The sequence below is a fragment of the Rhinoderma darwinii genome, chromosome 1, assembly GCF_050947455.1.
Source record: "Rhinoderma darwinii isolate aRhiDar2 chromosome 1, aRhiDar2.hap1, whole genome shotgun sequence".
In the NCBI taxonomy this organism is placed as follows: domain Eukaryota; kingdom Metazoa; phylum Chordata; class Amphibia; order Anura; family Rhinodermatidae; genus Rhinoderma; species Rhinoderma darwinii.
In genome coordinates, this window is record NC_134687.1 from 399,469,800 (window position 1) to 399,487,425 (window position 17,626).

Below are 17,626 nucleotides of genomic sequence, written 5' to 3' on the forward strand. Positions count from 1 at the left end.
GGTACACAGTGCCAAGATTGTCACCTCTGTCTGTTATAAGTCACAATATGTATGCATCAGTCCATTAAAAAGTAAGTATAAAAAAAAACCTGCCTAAACTGATTTTTTTTGACATTGATGGGATTTTTAAGATGATCTAGAGATTAGTGGGGGGGGGGGGGCTCTGCTCATGGACCTCCACTGATGACTACTTTAAATGTTGAAAGTTTTACAAAACTAGGGGTAATATGTAACATTTTCTAAGTAAGGTAAAGATAAATAACTACCTTTCTTTTCTTGAATGCTCCTTTGGTGCCTGGAACAGCTTCACACACTCTGCTGAAGGCTTCTCTACAATAAAGAACATAAACACATAATAATAATCGCATATATTTCTTCAATATTTATATTAAAACAGGCTAAATATATACAGTATAAGAGCTCATTTTAATCAAAGTTGTCATAGGCTATTTTTTTTCGACAGATAGAGCAGATTTTCTTGTCACAATAGATCTTGGTAAAGGACACATAAAAACATAAGTCCTTGTTCCAGTGTTTATATTTGATCTTTTAAAGTGGGATCTGTGAGTACGTCCTCTACTCTGGTTTTTGCTTTGTATACAGGATATTAGCAGGTTTAGTAGCCCCTTCAAACATATAAAGATGGCCATAAACATTAGATAATAGATGGCTGAATCAGCTAGTGATATGTATAAGGGCCTGCCAGCTGTCCTCCGACGGCAGATGCCGGGTGAAAGAAGTATCAGGCAAGTTGAATTTTAACATGAGTTGTTTGGCAGCAGCTTATTTCCCTCTTTTCATTGAAATAAACAAGCATGCTCGGCCGAGCTGACCATGCATGTTTATGGTGGAGTAGTGATAAAAAGCTTGTTTGCTAAGCCCCTTCACTTGTTAGGTTGACAACTCTCTTATGTGTATGACTAGCTTTTCTTAGAACATCATGACATATTCCCCTGACCCTTTAATCCTTTTAGGGTGTTCTTTCTCTAACCAGTTTACTGAGGATCTGAAAATAAGTATAAATACTTCTGAAAAACTAGAATCTAAAGCTTCCAATCTGCAAGTTCCACTGTTACAAATCTCATTAGTAAGGGGATTTAAAGGGGACTGTAGAAGTGAAGACAGTGACAATAATATACAGATAGAGAGAAGAATGAGTTTGAATAAATATTTTATTTCACCCTTAACCGGTCGATACATTCAGTGCATATTCGTGAAAAACACCCACATTTTTAGAAAAATGTTAATTTATCTGCTTGTAGGATAGATAGTTATAACACAAAATAGTTACTAATTAATATTTACTAATTAATATCTACTTAACCCCTTCAGGACTGAGCCAGTTTTGGCCTTCAGGACGAAGCCGATTTTTCAAATCTGTGGTAATTTATGTGGTAATAACTCCGGAATGCTTTTACCTATCCAAGTGATTCTGAGACTGTTTTCTCGTGACATATTGTACTTTATGTTAGGGAAAAAATTTGGTCGATAAATTCAATATTTATTTGTAAAAAACACCAAGATTTAGAGAAAATTAGCAAAAATTTCAATTTTTCTACATTTTAATGTATCTACTTGTAAAACAGATAGTAATACCACACAAAATACTTACTAGTTCTCATATGTCTACTTTATGTTTACATCGTTTTTTGAACATTCTTTTATTTTTCTAGGACGTTACAAGGCTTAGAACTTTAGCAGCAATTTCTCATATTTTCAAGAAAATTTCAAAAGCCTATTTTTTCAGGGACCAGTTCAGTACTGAAGTGGCTTTGAGGGCCTTATATATTAGAAACTCCCCATTAATCACCCCATTTTGAAAACTGCACCCCTCAAAGTATTCAAAACAGCATTCAGAAAGTGTTTTAACCCTTTAGTCGTTTCACAGGAATTAAAGCAAAGTAGGGGTGAAATTTACAAATGTAATTATTTTTTTTCGAAAATTCATTTGTAATACATTTTTTCTGTACCACAGAAGGTTTTACCCAAGAAATTCAACTCAATATTTATTGCCCAGATTCTGCAGTTTTTAGAAATATCCTACATGTGGTCCTAGTGTGCTAATAGACTGAAACACAGGCCTCTGAAGCTAAAGAGCACCTAGTGGATTTTGGGGCCTCCTTTTTTTAGAATATATTTTAGGCACCATGTCAGGTTTGAATAGGTCTTGTGGTACCAAAACAGCAAAGACCCCCCAAAAGTGACCCCTTTTTGGAAACTACACCCCTCAAGGAATTTATCTAGGAGTAAAGTTAGCATTTTGACCCCACAGATGTTTTGCTGAATTTATTTGAATTAGTATGTGAAGATGAAAATCTACTTTTTTTGTGAAAAAACGTAGACATTTTAAATTTTTACAAAGAATAAAATAGAAAAAACACCCCAACATATGTAAAGCAATTTCTTCCGATTATGGCAATATCCCATATGTGGTAATAAACTGCTGTTTGGACCCACAGCAGGGCTCAGAAGAGAAGGAGCACCATTTGGATTTTGGATTTCTGATTTTGATGGAATAGCTTTCAGTGCCGTGTCGCGTTTGAAATGCACTGGAGGGATGAAAACAGTGGAAACCCCCCAAAAGTGACCCCATTTTGGAAACTACACCCCTCAAGGAATTTTTCTAGGGGTAAAGTTAGAATTTTGACCCCACAGTTGTTTTGCTGAATTCATTGGAATTAGTCTGTAAAGGTAAAAATCTACTTTTTTCCTGTAAAAACTTAGACATTTTTCATTTTTACAAGGAATAAAGGAGAAAAAGCACCCCAATATTTGTAAAACAATTTCTCCCGATTACATAAATACCCCATATGTGGTAATAAAGTGCTGTTTGGACCCACACCGGGGTTTAGAAGGGAAGGAGCGCTATTTGGCTTTTGGAGCTCAAATTTAGCTGGAATAGTTTTTGGGTGTCATGTCGAATTTGCAAAGCCACTGAGAGACCGAAACAGTGGGAGCCCCCAAAAAGTAACCCCATTTGGGAAATTAAGCACAGTAGAAGGAAGTCGGCACCACTCTCAATCTTCACAGCATGGAACAGGCAGATAGATGCAAGTGGAGTCAGGGTTTCCTCATTTAAAGAGGCTCTGTCACCAGATTTTGCAACCCCTATCTGCTAATGCAGCAGATAGGCGCTGCAATGTAGATTACAGTAACGTTTTTATTTTTTAAAAACGAGCATTTTTGGCCAAGTTATGACCATTTTCGTATTTATGCAAATGAGGCTTGCAAAAGTACAACTGGGCGTGTTGAAAAGTAAAAGTACAACTGGGCGTGTATTATGTGCGTACATCGGGGGGTGTTTACTACTTTTACTAGCTGGGCGTTGTGTATAGAAGTGTCATCCACTTCTCTTCACAACGCCCAGCTTCTGGCAGTGCAGCACTGTGACGTCACTCACAGGTCCTGCATCGTGTCGGCACCAGAGGCTACAGATGATTCTGCAGCAGCATCGGCGTTTGCAGGTAAGTCGATGTAGCTACTTACCTGCAAATGCTGGGTGCTGCTGCAGAATCAAGTGTAGCCTCTGGTGCCGACACGATGCAGGACCTGTGAGTGACGTCACAGATCTGCACTGCCAGAAGCTGGGCGTTGTGAAGAGAAGTGGATGACACTTCTATACACAACGCCCAGCTAGTAAAAGTAGTAAACACGCCCCGATGTACGCACATAATACACGCCCAGTTGTACTTTTACTTTTCAACACGCCCAGTTGTACTTTTGCAAGCCTCATTTGCATAAATACGAAAATGGTCATAACTTGGCCAAAAATGCTCGTTTTTTAAAAATAAAAACGTTACTGTAATCTACATTGCAGCGCCTATCTGCTGCATTAGCAGATAGGGGCTGCAAAATCTGGTGACAGAGCCTCTTTAAGCAAACTTCGGGCGGTGCTCAGCATAAAAACAGACAGTCTTGTAGTATAATATAGATGAAAGAAATGAAAATGCGGCACTCACCCGTTTGCAAATCTTTTTAACTTTATTGTGTCACCTTGGCGAGGATAAAAGCATTACAGGGAGGACAGCTAGTTGTAGGTTACAGCCTGTTTCGCGCTGGAGATTGCGCTTCTTCTGACCTAGTACGTCACTGCTGGAGGCGTTCTTTTAAACTACCAACAGCTGCAACTTCCATAGTAACGCATGTAGCAACAGTGAACAGCTTCTGGAACACACCCCTTTATGTTAATTTATTTTCACAAAGCAAGCATCACTTTTACCTTTCAAAGAAAAGGGCTCCATTCACACCTTATTCTGACCTGAAGGCCGCAAAGAAGCAAAACTTCCATCACTGACACATCAGACAACGATAGGTGAGTACGATTTTAAGAAAATATATACATATATATGTAGATTATTTAGAATGGAAACTTTTGATGAATTATTCGGGGGATGGAGCAAAGAACTGTATTCAGTTAAATACACTATAAATAAATAGTTTTATCCTTACATAGCCATTTTTTGTTTGTACACCATAATGGATATGATGTAGGAAGCCGTTCATTGTTCCTTTACAGAAAGCATAGTTACACTGTTGTACACATAAGTGAGGATAAAAAGCAACACATACATCATATGTGTGGCAAATTAAAAACAAAAACTATAAGCACAAATATAAAGATTGTTATAGAAAGACTGCCATGTCATTTTTATCATTTAGGCCGGCAGGTCCCATTGCATTGGTACGGATAATCCATCCTGATTCTTTTCTCAATAATATCCTATGTCTATCCCCCCCATTTTCAGGAATTGGGACATGTTCAATACCTGCGAACCTCAATAGATTAGAGTCTCCACCATGGGCTTTATTCATATGGTGGATTAATCTGGGAGCTCCCTCATTTGTTGTTATAGATTTACAGTGTTCTCTGAATCTAACATATAGGCATCTGATGGTTTTTCCTATATAAAATCGTCCACAAGGACAAAAAATGATATAGACTACGAATTTAGTTTTGCAACTAATAAATTGTTCTATTTTTTGTGTGATACCCCCAAAATTCAATATTTTTGCCTGGAGGTTAAACCTACAGAAGGCGCAATTTCCACATCGATGGTTCCCTTTCGGGATTTGTTTGTCAAGCCAATTATGTTTAATTTCAGAAAATCTACTATGTACTAGATTGTCTTTTAGTGTGGTACTTCGTCTGAACGAGATCAAAGGTTTTTTTATGGCTATATTTCTCAGACTTGAATCTTCTTCGATTAAATGCCAATATTTATAAATCGCATTTTTGATGATTTGTGCTTGACCAGTATATTTGAAAGTAAAGATGAATCTTTTTCCCTCCTTTTCATTCCTATTTTTATATTTCTTTGGTTTTAACAAATCGTTCTGATTTTTCATGAATGCAGTATTCATGGCTTTATTTAATATATCAGGCGGGAAACCTCTTCCTAATAATCGTTTTTTTAGGGCGTTTGCCTGTTTAAGAAAAGATTCATCTGTGTCATTTATGCGTCTTAGCCTTATAAATTGACCGTATGGGATTGCTTTCCTGACGTGTAGGGGGTGGAAACTATCGTAACGTAGTAAAGAATTTGTAGCAGTTGGTTTCCTAAAACCTTCTGTATGTAATATATTCCCCTTGATTGTTAATTTTACGTCAAGAAAGTCTAACTCCACAGGGTCAATTTTACTTGTAAACTTCATGTTCATTTTATTAGAATCATTCAAGTATGTGACAAAAAGTTCGAATTCTGATTTTGTACCGGACCAAACCATAAAAATATCGTCAACAAATCTGACAAATAATTTAATCTTAGTTAGGAATGGATTCAAATGTGTAATGATATATCTATCCTCAAAAACCCCTAAAAAAATATTAGCCAACGTACAAGCTACTGGGGTTCCCATGGCTGTTCCGTTATTTTGTATATACCATTTATCATTACATTTAAAGGCATTATGTGTGAGGATAAAATCTAAACCTTCACTGACAAAAGAGATGAAGTTTTCACTCTTCTTAGCTAAGGAGAGAACTCTTTTCACTGTATCTACACCTATGTCGTGAGGGATTCTGGTGTAGAGACTTTCAACGTCTATAGACGTGAGGTAGAAATCTTTTTCCCATGAAAAATTCCTAACAACATTCAAAAACTCGTTAGTATCTTTAATGTATGATGGAATACTTTTTAGTAAGGGCCTCAGCAGCCAGTCAATATATTTAGAGAGGGGCTCGGTTAAAGAGCCTACCCCCGAAACTATTGGACGGCCGGGAGGGTATTTTTTATCCTTATGTATTTTAGGAAGAAAATACCATGATGGTTTTGAAGGAAAATCAAGGTACAATTTTTCTGCCATTTTTTGTGATAAGCAGCCGTTTTCCACGTTTTTTCTCAAAAAGGTCTGTAGTTTTTGTTGAAACTTATGAGTAGGATCTCTATCTAAAACTGAATATGTACCCATATCGGACAATTGTCTCAAAGCTTCAGCGAGGTAATATTCTCTTGACATCAAAACAACATTACCTCCCTTGTCCGCTTTTTTTATAACTACATTATTCATATTTCTTAAAAGGTTTAAAGCTTTTTTCTCCCCTTTCGAGATATTACATTTGGGAAATTACACCACTTAAGGAATCTATCTAGGGGTATAGTGAGCATTTAGACCCCACACGTCCTTTGCAGAATTTATTAGAATTAGGCCGTGAAAATTAATATCAACATTATTTCCACGAAAATGTTGAATTTTTTCAATTTCACAAAGGATAAAGGAGGAAAAAGCACCCCAACATTTGTAAAGCAATTTCTCCCGAGAACGGCTATACCTCACATGTGGTCATAAATGTTTTTTTCATTAGAAAGTAATTAACCCTTTCCGAACTGATCCATGTTTTTCTTTTCTTTTTCGTTTTTCCCTCCCCGCTTTCCGAGAGCCACAACTTTTTTATTTTTCCGTCAATGGAGGGCTTATTTTTTTGCGGAACGAGCTGTAGTTGTTATTGGTACCATTTCTTGGTACATAAGACTATTTGAGCACTTTTTATTAAATTTTTTGGTAGAGCCAAGGTGACCAAAAAAACTGCAATTTTGCCGTTTAAAATTCTTTATTTTTCACGGCGTTCACCGTGCGAGTTCAAATATGGTATATTGTAATAGCTTGGACTTTTACGGGCGCAGCGATACCAATTTTGTGTATTTTTTTACATTACTTTAGAGAAAAAATGTGAAAAGGGTTTCTTTTTGGACTTTAAATATTTATTACATTTTTTCCAGTTAGGGTATGTTCACACGCACTATTTACGTACGTAATTCAGGCGTTTTACGCCTGGAATTATGGCTGAAAATACTGCTTGAAATCGTCGGCAAACATCTGCCCATCCACTTGAATGGGTTTTACGATGTACTGTGCAGACGGTCATTTTTTTTACGCGCCGCTGTCAAAAGACAGCGCGTAAAAAAGATGCCCGCGTCAAAGAGATGTCACTTCTTGGGACGTAATTGGAGCCGTTTTCCATAGAAAAACAGCTCCAATTACGTCCGTAATGGACGCTGCGAAAAACGCCTGCACATGCCTTTACGTCTGAAATTCAGGAGCTGTTTTCACCTGAAAACAGCTCCGTACTTTCAGCCGTAACGGACGTGCACGTGTGAACATACTCTAATAATAACGATTTACTTTTGTTTTTACATATTTTATTAAATAGGAGACTTGAACCAGCAATCGTTAGATCACTGGTAGAATACACTGCAACACTAATGTATTGCAGTATATTGTGATTTTTACAGGCTCCTGTAACAGCGCGATCGCAGTTTCTGTCCGTTAGTCCCGGGTATTAGCTGTAATACACAGCTGACACCTGCAGCATATGGCGCGGGCTCAGCGCGTGACACGCTCCATATATCACCCCCCACACCACGACATGCTATTAAGTTATGGTGCGCGAAGGGTTTCATGCGCAGCAGATGGTGCAGAGTGAAAATTACAATTTTTGACTGATGTGCCATTTTAGTGCACTATATGTTGTGCCCAGTTTGTGCCACAAACACCTCATAAAATATTAACCGGGTTCTCCCGGGTATGGCGATGCCATATCGGTGGACGTAAACGGCTGTTTGCGCACGCTGTAGGGCTCAGAAGGGAGGGAGCGGCATTTGGCTTTTGGAGCGCAGATTTTGCTTGGTAGTAGCTCTGCCGTTTTGCTGGTATTTCAGTTTATAATGTGGGGGCATTTGTAGGCTGGGCAGAGTACATCAGGGGCATAATAAGAAGATATAATAATGGGGTAAATAAATAATAATCCGCAGATATGTGGCGTAGCGTATCCGACCTGGAACCCACAGCACTTTCCGTCCTTAAAAATCGCACCACATTGTGGTGCGGTTATTCGAACGCAATTTCTGCTGAGGAAAGCAGCACTTGAAGAAAACAACCCGTCGATACTTACCCCCTCCCTCTTCTCTGCATGTAGTTCGGCCTCCTACGATGACATTGCAGGCCTTGTGACGTTGCAGCCTGCGATTGGCTGCAGCGGTCATATGGAATGAAACTTCATCCCAGGAGGCCGGACTGCAGGAAGAAGGAGAGAGTTCTGGGTAAGTATAATTTTTGTTTTATTTTCCAGAGTTGCGATTACGCCACAAAAGTCGCAACACTTGGTTTTCTGTTGCGGGTTTGCATCCCCATTGAATCCAATGGGGAAAACCCGCAACAGAAAATCAATAAAAACACAGCATCACTTGACATGCTGCGGGATTGAATTCCGCACCGCAGGTCAATTTATTGACGTTTTGCGCTGAGTTTATTTTCCGCAGCGTGGGTATGAGATTCAAATTCTCATCCACTTTTCTGCTACTGTAAATGCTGCGGAATTTACACACACAATTCCGTTGCGGAAATTCAGTGTTTACGCTACATGGGAACCCGGCCTTAGGAGTTTCACAGAAATTAAAGCAGAATGGAGGTAAAATATAAACATTTCACTTTTTTTGCAGATATTCAATTTTAATACATTTTATTCTGTAACAAAAGAGGTGTTAAAGAGAAATGCAATTAAATATGTATTACCCTGGTTCTGCCGTTTTTAGAAATATCCTATATGTGGCCCTAGTGTGCTACTTGACTGAAAGAGTATGATCACACGCTTACTAAATAATGTCTGAAAATACGGAGCTGTTTTCCGCAGCGTTTTTTACGTCCTTTTTTGGAGCTGTTTTTCTATTGAGTCAATGAAATACGGCTCCAAAAACTTCTCAAGAAGTGACACGCACTTTTTTTTACAAGGCGTTTTTTTTACGCGCCGTTTTTTGAAAACGTAAAAAACGCCTCTTTAGAACAGAACGCAGTATTTCCCACTGAAAGCAATGTGCAGATGTTTGGAGGCGTTCTGCTTTCGATTTTTCAGCCATTTTTCGGGCCGTTTACTGCTCGAAAAGCGGCCAAAAATAGCCCGTGTGAACATACCCAAACACAGAACTCAGAAATGAAGAAGCTTATGGATTTTTGGGGCTCCTTTTTGTTAGGTTGTTTTCTAGACACCATTATAGGTTTGCAGAGGCCTTGAGGTGCCAAAACATAAGAAACACCCGACGAACATTTTGGAAACTACACCACTCAAGGAATTGAACTAGGGATGTAGTGAGCATGTAGACTTCACAGGTGTTTCATAGATTTTACTAGAACTGCCCATGAAAATTAAAAATGTAAGTACGAAAATACCCCATATGTGTTTGTAACCTGCTCTTTGGGCACACGGCAGGGCTCAGAAGGGAAGGATAGCCATTTGGATTTTAGAGCGCAGATTTTTATGGAATGGGGGCCCTGGAGCTAGTGACAACCACATTCAATTGTATCTGCAACCTCAGGACGCAGATACAATTGATTGCCATAGGCTGCAGGCCACTCAGAATCCCTGTGCAGGCCAGCATGATGATGTTACTGCATCACGCTGGCCTGTGCAAGAGTCTCGCCCGGAGGTTGTGAAGCGCACCGTCCGTCGCGGGAACAGGGCTAGGTAAGTACACTTTTTATTTTATTTTTGGGCTGTGTGGCACTATATACAAGAAGAGGGGGAGCTGTGTGGCACTATATACAAGGGAGGGGCTGTGTGGCACTATATACAAGGGAGGGGGGATGTGTAGCACTATACACAAGGGGGGCTGTGTAGCACCATATACAAGAGGGGCTGTGTGGCACTATATACAAGGGAGGGGGGCTGTGTGGCACTATATACAAGGGGTGATGTGCAGCACTATATACAAAGGGGGGCCGTGTGGCACTATATATAAGGGGGGCTGTGTGGCACTATATACAAGGAGGGCTGTGTGGCACTACATACCAAGGGGGGCTGTGTGGCACTATATACAAGGGGGGCTGTATGGCACTATATACAAGGGGGGGGCTTTGTGGCACTATATACAAGGGGGGGGCCTGTGTGGCACTATATACAAGGGGGGCTTTTCTGCACTATATATAAAGGGGGGCCATGTGGCACTATATACAAGGGGGGCCATGTGGCACTATATACAAGGGGGTGGCTGTGTGGCACTATATACAAGAGGCTTTACGGCACTATATACACAGGGGGGTTTTGGGCACTATATACAAGGGAGGGGCTGTGTGGCACTATATACAAGCGAGGAGGCTTTGTGGCACTATATACAAGGAAGGGGGGGCTGTGTGGCATTATTTACTAGGGGGTCTGTATGGCACTATCTACAGGGGCTGTGTATGGCGCTATCTACAGGCGGCTGTGTGTGGTGCTATATGCAGAGGGCACAAAAGGGGGCATTATTAGTGTGGGAGCACTGATGGGGTACTTTTATTTACAGTGTCGAGGGATCATTATTACCACCTGGGACACTGTGGATTACGAGTTTGTTTAGAGGATGGGGTACAGGTGGGGAGGGTGCTGTAAAAGCAAGAAACCAACATGTCTGTGTGTCAAATTGTGGCTGGAATAAATCGTCATATTGGTCTGGGCCGAATGGAGAAAAAAAGGGAAAGTGAATTACTCTAATCAGAGAAAACATCACCTTTTTATTCACTCGATATAAATGTGCTGTAATCACTTATATGGTCTGCAGAGCTCCTGTGTATAACGGTCGTCTACCACTGTATGGTCACTATATGGTGGCAATATTATATGGTCTGCAGAGCTCCTGTGTATAACTGGCATCTACCACTATATGGTCACTTTATAGTGGCAATATTGGTCTTTGTATAGTGGTTTTTATTCAGTAACAGTATGGGGTATTATTTAGTCACTATGTGGTTATGGTGTGGCGGTATTATTCAGTCACTTTGTGGTATATAGTGTGGCGGTATTATTCAGTAACCGTGTAAGGGTATTATTCAGTCACTATGTGGTTATGGTGTGGAGGTTTTATTCAGTAACAGTATGGGGTATTATTCAATCACTATGTGGTTATGGTGTGGCGGTATTATTTAGTAGCAGTATGGGGGTATTATTCAGTCACTATGTGGTTATGGTGTGGCAGTATTATTTGGACCTTATATTGTGTTATTATTGGTCTTAAAATAGTGAGTTGTATTTAGTAACAGTATGCAGGTAATATTTAATCTGGTATAGTGGTATGATTTAATAACTATATATATACAGTGAAGGAAATAAGTATTTGATCCCTTGCTGATTTTGTAAGTTTGCCCACTGTCAAAGACATGAACAGTCTAGAATTTTTAGGCTAGGTTAATTTTACCAGTGAGAGATAGATTATATAAAAAAAATAACAGAAAATCACATTGTCAAAATTATATATTTTTATTTGCATTGTGCACAGAGAAATAAGTATTTGATCCCTTTGGCAAACAAGACTTAATACTTGGTGGCAAAACCCTTGTTGGCAAGCACAGCAGTCAGACGTTTTTTGTAGTTGATGATGAGGTTTGCACACATGTTAGATGGAATTTTGGCCCACTCCTCTTTGCAGATCATCTGTAAATCATTAAGATTTCGAGGCTGTCGCTTGGCAACTCGGATCTTCAGCTCCCTCCATAAGTTTTCGATGGAATTAAGGTCTGGAGACTGGCTAGGCCACTCCATGACCTTAATGTGCTTCTTTCTGAGCCACTCCTTTGTTGCCTTGGCTGTATGTTTCGGGTCATTGTCGTGCTGGAACACCCAGCCACGAGCCATTTTTAATGTCCTGGTGGAGGGAAGGAGGTTGTCACTCAGGATTTGACGGTACATGGCTCCATCCATTCTCCCATTGATGCGGTGAAGTAGTCCTGTGCCCTTAGCAGAGAAACACCCCAAAACATAATGTTTCCACCTCCATGCTTGAAAGTGGGGACGGTGTTCTTTGGGTCATAGGCAGCATTTCTCTTCCTCCAAACACGGCGAGTTGAGTTCATGCCAAAGAGCTCAATTTTAGTCTCATCTGACCACAGCACCTTCTCCCAATCACTGTCAGAATCATCCAGATGTTCATTTGCAAACTTCAGACGGGCCTGTACATGTGCCTTCTTGAGCAGGGGGACCTTGCGGGCACGGCAGGATTTTAATCCATTACGGCGTAATGTGTTACCAATTGTTTTCTTGGTGACTGTGGTCCCAGCTGCCTTGAGATCATTAACAAGTTCCCCCCATGTAGTTTTCGGCTGAGCTCTCACCTTCCTCAGGATCAAGGATACCCCACGAGGTGAGATTTTGCATGGAGCCCCAGATCGATGTCGATTGACAGTCATTTTGTATGTCTTCCATTTTCTTACTATTGCACCAACAGTTGTCTCCTTCTCACCCAGCGTCTTACTTATGGTTTTGTAGCCCATTCCAGCCTTGTGCAGGTCTATGATCTTGTCCCTGACATCCTTAGAAAGCACTTTGGTCTTGCCCATGTTGTAGAGGTTAGAGTCAGACTGATTAATTGAGTCTGTGGACAGGAGTCTTTTATACAGGTGACCATTTAAGACAGCTGTCTTTAATGCAGGCACCAAGTTGATTTGGAGCGTGTAACTGGTCTGGAGGAGGCTGAACTCTTAATGGTTGGTAGGGGATCAAATACTTATTTCTCTGTGCACAATGCAAATAAATATATAGAATTTTGACAATGTGATTTTCTTTATTTTTTTTAAATATAATCTATCTCTCACTGGTAAAATTAACCTAGCGTAAAAATTCTAGACTGTTGATGACTTTGACAGTGGGCAAACTTACAAAATCAGCAAGGGATCAAATACTTATTTCCTTCACTGTATATATATATACAGTGAAGGCAATAAGTATTTGATCCCTTGCTGATTTTGTAAGGGGGGTTTCACACGAGCGTGTATTCGGTCCGTGCGGGCCGCGTGGTTTTCACGCGCCACGCACAGACCAATACAAGTCTATGGGGCAGTACAGACAGTCCGTGCTTTTTGCGCAGCGTTTGTCAGCTGCGCAAAAAGCGCGACAGGTTCAATATCTCCGCGTATTTCGCGCATCACGCACCCATTGAAGTCAATGGGTGTGTGAAAACCACGCAGGTCGCACGGAAGCACTTCCGTGCGAACCGACTGAAACAGCGCACCAGCTGTCAAAAGGATGAATGTAACCAGAAAAGCACCACGTGCTTTTCTGTTTCCAAACATCCAAATGGAGTGTCTTTGAGATGAGCGAACCCGGACAATCGAACCGAACTTCACCGGGTTCGGCCGAACTCGTTTTGGCCGAACCCGGCAAAAAAATTTCCGGTACGCGACGTCCGGAGATAGTCACTGTCCAGGGTGCTGAAAGAGATAAACTGTTTCAGCACCATGGACAGTGACTACCGATCCCAATAAACATGAACCTGTAAAAAAAAACGAAGTTCTGACTTACCGATAACTCCCGGCTTCTTCCTCCAGTCTGACCTCCCGGGATGACAATTCAGTCCAAGTGACAGCTCCAGCCAATCACAGGCCAAGCACAGGCTGCAGCGGTCACATGGACTGCCGCGTCATCCAGGGAGGTAGGGCCCGATGTCAAGAGAGGCGCGTCACCAAGGACGCGTCACCAAGGCAACGGCCGGGAGGGAAGTTCTCGGTAAGTACGAACTTTTTCTTTTTTTTTAACAGGTTTCTCGATCTTGTGTTCGGCATTCACTGTTGAGGGTGCTGAAAGAGTTACTGCCGATCAGTTAGCTCTTTCAGCACCTTGGACAGTGACGGGCGTCGACTAGCCTGATCTCTATGATGGCGGCTGCGCGAAAATCACGCAGCCGCGCATCATACACGGATGACACACGCAGCTGTCAAATGTTTTTTGCTGGTGCAAAAACGCAACGTTCGTCTGAATCTGCCCTAAGTTTGCCCACTGTCAAAGTCATGAACAGTCTATAATTTTTAGGCTAGGTTAATTTTACCAGTGAGAGATAGATTATATTAAAAAAAACAGAAAATCACATAGTCAAAATTATATATATTTATTTGCATTGTGCAAGCAATCCTCTATGAACAGGCCAGGTTTTTTTTGAGCAAAACATCTTTTTTCTTATCCACCTTTTGGTACAGACTCTGTATCTTTGCAGTTTGGGGATTTTCGCTGGGAAAGTGTTGCCCTGGTTCAATGCAGGCACCCTCGCTACCAGCAGATGTGCTTAGGCCCTCCCCTTCCTGGTCTCCAAATATTAGGGCCTTGATAGCCAGCTTTTGAAACTGAAATGTTCCCTTCCGGCCGACACATCAGAATGTTTATTTCATCCCCGCCTTACGGGAGCCATAACTTTTTTTTTTACAATTTTTCATAGACGTAGCCAAATGAGGGCTACTTTTTGTGGGACAAGCTGTAAATTTGGTACCATTTTGAGGTTCAATTTTGGCATCATATTTTTTTTATTTTAATACACTGTGCGGTATAAATGACATGTTCATTTTATTCTGCAGGTCAGTACAATTATGGCCATACCAAATTTATTGGGGTTTATATGTTGTTTTTTTTAATGTTTTCATTCTTTTGGGTTTTTTTTAATTATGTTTTTGTGTCGCCATATTCTGAGCCATAGCTTTTTTTTTATTTTCCATCGACAGAGCTGTATGAGGGCTTGTTTTTTGCAGGACGAGTTCTAGTTTTTATTAGTGTTTTGGGGTGCATGCATCTTTGTTTTACAACAGTTTTTATTACAATTTTAACCCCTTCCCGACATTTAACGTATCCATACGCCAAAGTCGGGTAGGGGAAGTACGGAACAGGCTCACGGAGTGAACCTACTCCATACGATGCCGGTGTCGGCTGTAACATGTTACAGCCGACACTTCAGAGTAACAAGCGGCATTGCGCTCGAGTGCGATCCCGCTCGTTTAACTCGTTAAATGCTACGGTCAATACCGACCGCAGCATTTAAAGCGTTAGAAAGAGGGGGGCGACCCCCTCTAACATCTCCCAGGTCCGCCATCTTTGTGCACCTATTAAGCCCTGCCTCTGGCAAAAGTAAAAAAAAAAACCCTTTTCACCTCCTCTCCTACAAAAAATTAAATAAAAAGTGATCAAAACGTTGCATGTACACCAAAATGGTATTACTAAAAACTACAGCTTATTCCGCAAAAAATAAGCTCTCATACCACTTAATCAACGGAAAAATAAAAAAGTTATGGCTCTCGGAATTTGGCAACACAAAATACATTTTCTTTTTTACACTTAGGTTTCTACTTGTAAAAGTAGGAAAATATAGAAAAAAACTATATATATTTGGGATCGCCGTAATCGTATTGACCCACAGAAATAAAGTTAACATGTTGTTTTAATTGCAGTAAATTCCGTAAAAACGACGCGCAAAAAACAATGGAGGAATCACAGTTTTTTTCATTTTCTACCCCACCAATAATTTTTTTCCTGTTTCCTAGTACATTATATGGCACAATAAATGGTGCTACAAAAAACTACAACTCGTCCCGCAAAGATCAAGCCCTCATAGGACTATATAGACGGAAAAATAAAGAAGTTATGGCTTTTGGAAGGTGGGGAGGAAAAAACTAAAATGAAAATCTGAAAAAGGGCTGCGGCCGGAAGGGGTTAAATATTTACATACAAAAACATAGAATAGGGTTCAATCTCTGTTACAATTCGCAGAAAATACAAACTCAGTACAGAATTTCAATGAAAATAAACATTAGGAGGAGTTCACACTGAGTTTTTTGAGGAGTTTGACGCGGAAACCGTCAGAAAAAACGCGGCAAAAAACGTCCGAAAATGCGAGCGGAAAAAACGTCTCGCGGGAAAAAGAAGGGACATGCCCTAACTTCGGGTGTTTACGTTTTTTTGCCCGCAGCGCTCAATGGCCGCGGGCAAAAAACGCAGCGAAAATCGGCGTGCAGGCAGAGCAAAATCTGCCTCAAAATTCCAAACTGAATTTTGAGGCAGATTTTCCGCCTGGAAAAAACTCAGTGTGAACCCAGCCTATTAATGTTATAAGAATGTAAAATTGAACACAAACATGAAAGACAGCGGTCACATTATCCACAGGGGAGATCCACAGATCATGGAGAAGTCACCAGCGCCTATCTCCAATCACCCAGTACTCCACCTAGAAGGAAAATATAAATGTACCAGCGAATCAGCCAGTCACTCATTTCCAATGAGGAAATATTATCTTGTAGAGCTCTGTATATCCACATAAAGAAACACCAGAAAAACATTCTGGATGTATCGCAAAAGAAAAAGGAAAAAATGAATACACAAAATCAAACCAGTACCGTTACCTTTAAAATGTATACAAAACCCATTTATATGTAGTTTGTCTGAGAATAAGTCTAATTACTCATTCCCAATAAAAATTCCAGTAAGTCAGCCTTCGCAGTTCATGCAACCTTTTGATCATTTTTATTCAATTTTCGGGAGACAAGGTTAACATAAAACAGCAATTTTGGCATCGTTTTTGAGTTGTTTTTCTTTTACAGCATTCACTGTGCAGTATAAATGACATGTTAACTTTAGTCTGCAGACCAGTTAGTTTCCGGCGATACCAAATTTATATAGAAAAAAAAAGTACGTTTTTGTAACAAGAAAGTGACGCCATATTTTATTTATTTTTGTGTCAGCAAAGCTGTCCTTTTTTTTGTTTTTTACGGCGTTCACGGTGCAGGATAAGTAACATAATATTTTTTTTATAGTGCAGGTTATGCAATTATGTGTGGATTATTAAATTTTTGATCATTATAAATTACTTAATAAGGAAAGAAAATAAGATTTTATATTTTATTTTTTTCAAAGCATTTTTTTTCAGTCCAACTGGGGACTTGAAGGCCTGAACCTCTGATTGCGGTTATAATACACTGCTCTACTTACCGTATATAGCCCATGCCATCAGCTTGCCATAACTGTATGTCAAATTTAGGGTACCCCTGGCCAACTATCACGTACAGGTACGACATATGTTGGCAAGGAGTTAAAAGCAATTTTTATATATACAAAAAATAAATATATCTGTAATAGGTAGAAAAACTTGCATCCAGTGAAAAGACATCTCAAAATGAATGTTCTTTCATATAACAGCATAAGAAAATATAAAACTATTCATATAAATATTTCGCCGGAAGCAACTTATTTTTCTCCTCCTTATTTTCAGTCACCCTAAATGCCTTTGTTCAGGAACTGATGTCACTGATGTTATTTATTCTATTTTCCTCGTATCACATACATACATCACTGTGTTGTCACTATAGGTAATAATCTAGACTAATTAAAGTTTTCTCTCCTCTCAACTTATTTTCT

General features: G+C 40.0%; 1 protein-coding gene across 3 annotated transcripts in view; it reads right to left on the reverse strand.

Annotated features, from left to right (window-relative positions):
* SHC3 (SHC adaptor protein 3) overlaps window positions 1-17,626 on the reverse strand; it is a 198,925-nt gene that overhangs the window by 65,297 nt on the left and 116,002 nt on the right. For all 3 annotated transcript variants that reach the window (XM_075828847.1, XM_075828846.1, XM_075828848.1), the window contains one exon: window positions 267-330. In XM_075828847.1, coding sequence (XP_075684962.1) covers window positions 267-330 — 64 coding nt within the window. The remainder of the gene's footprint in view (window positions 1-266; window positions 331-17,626) is intronic.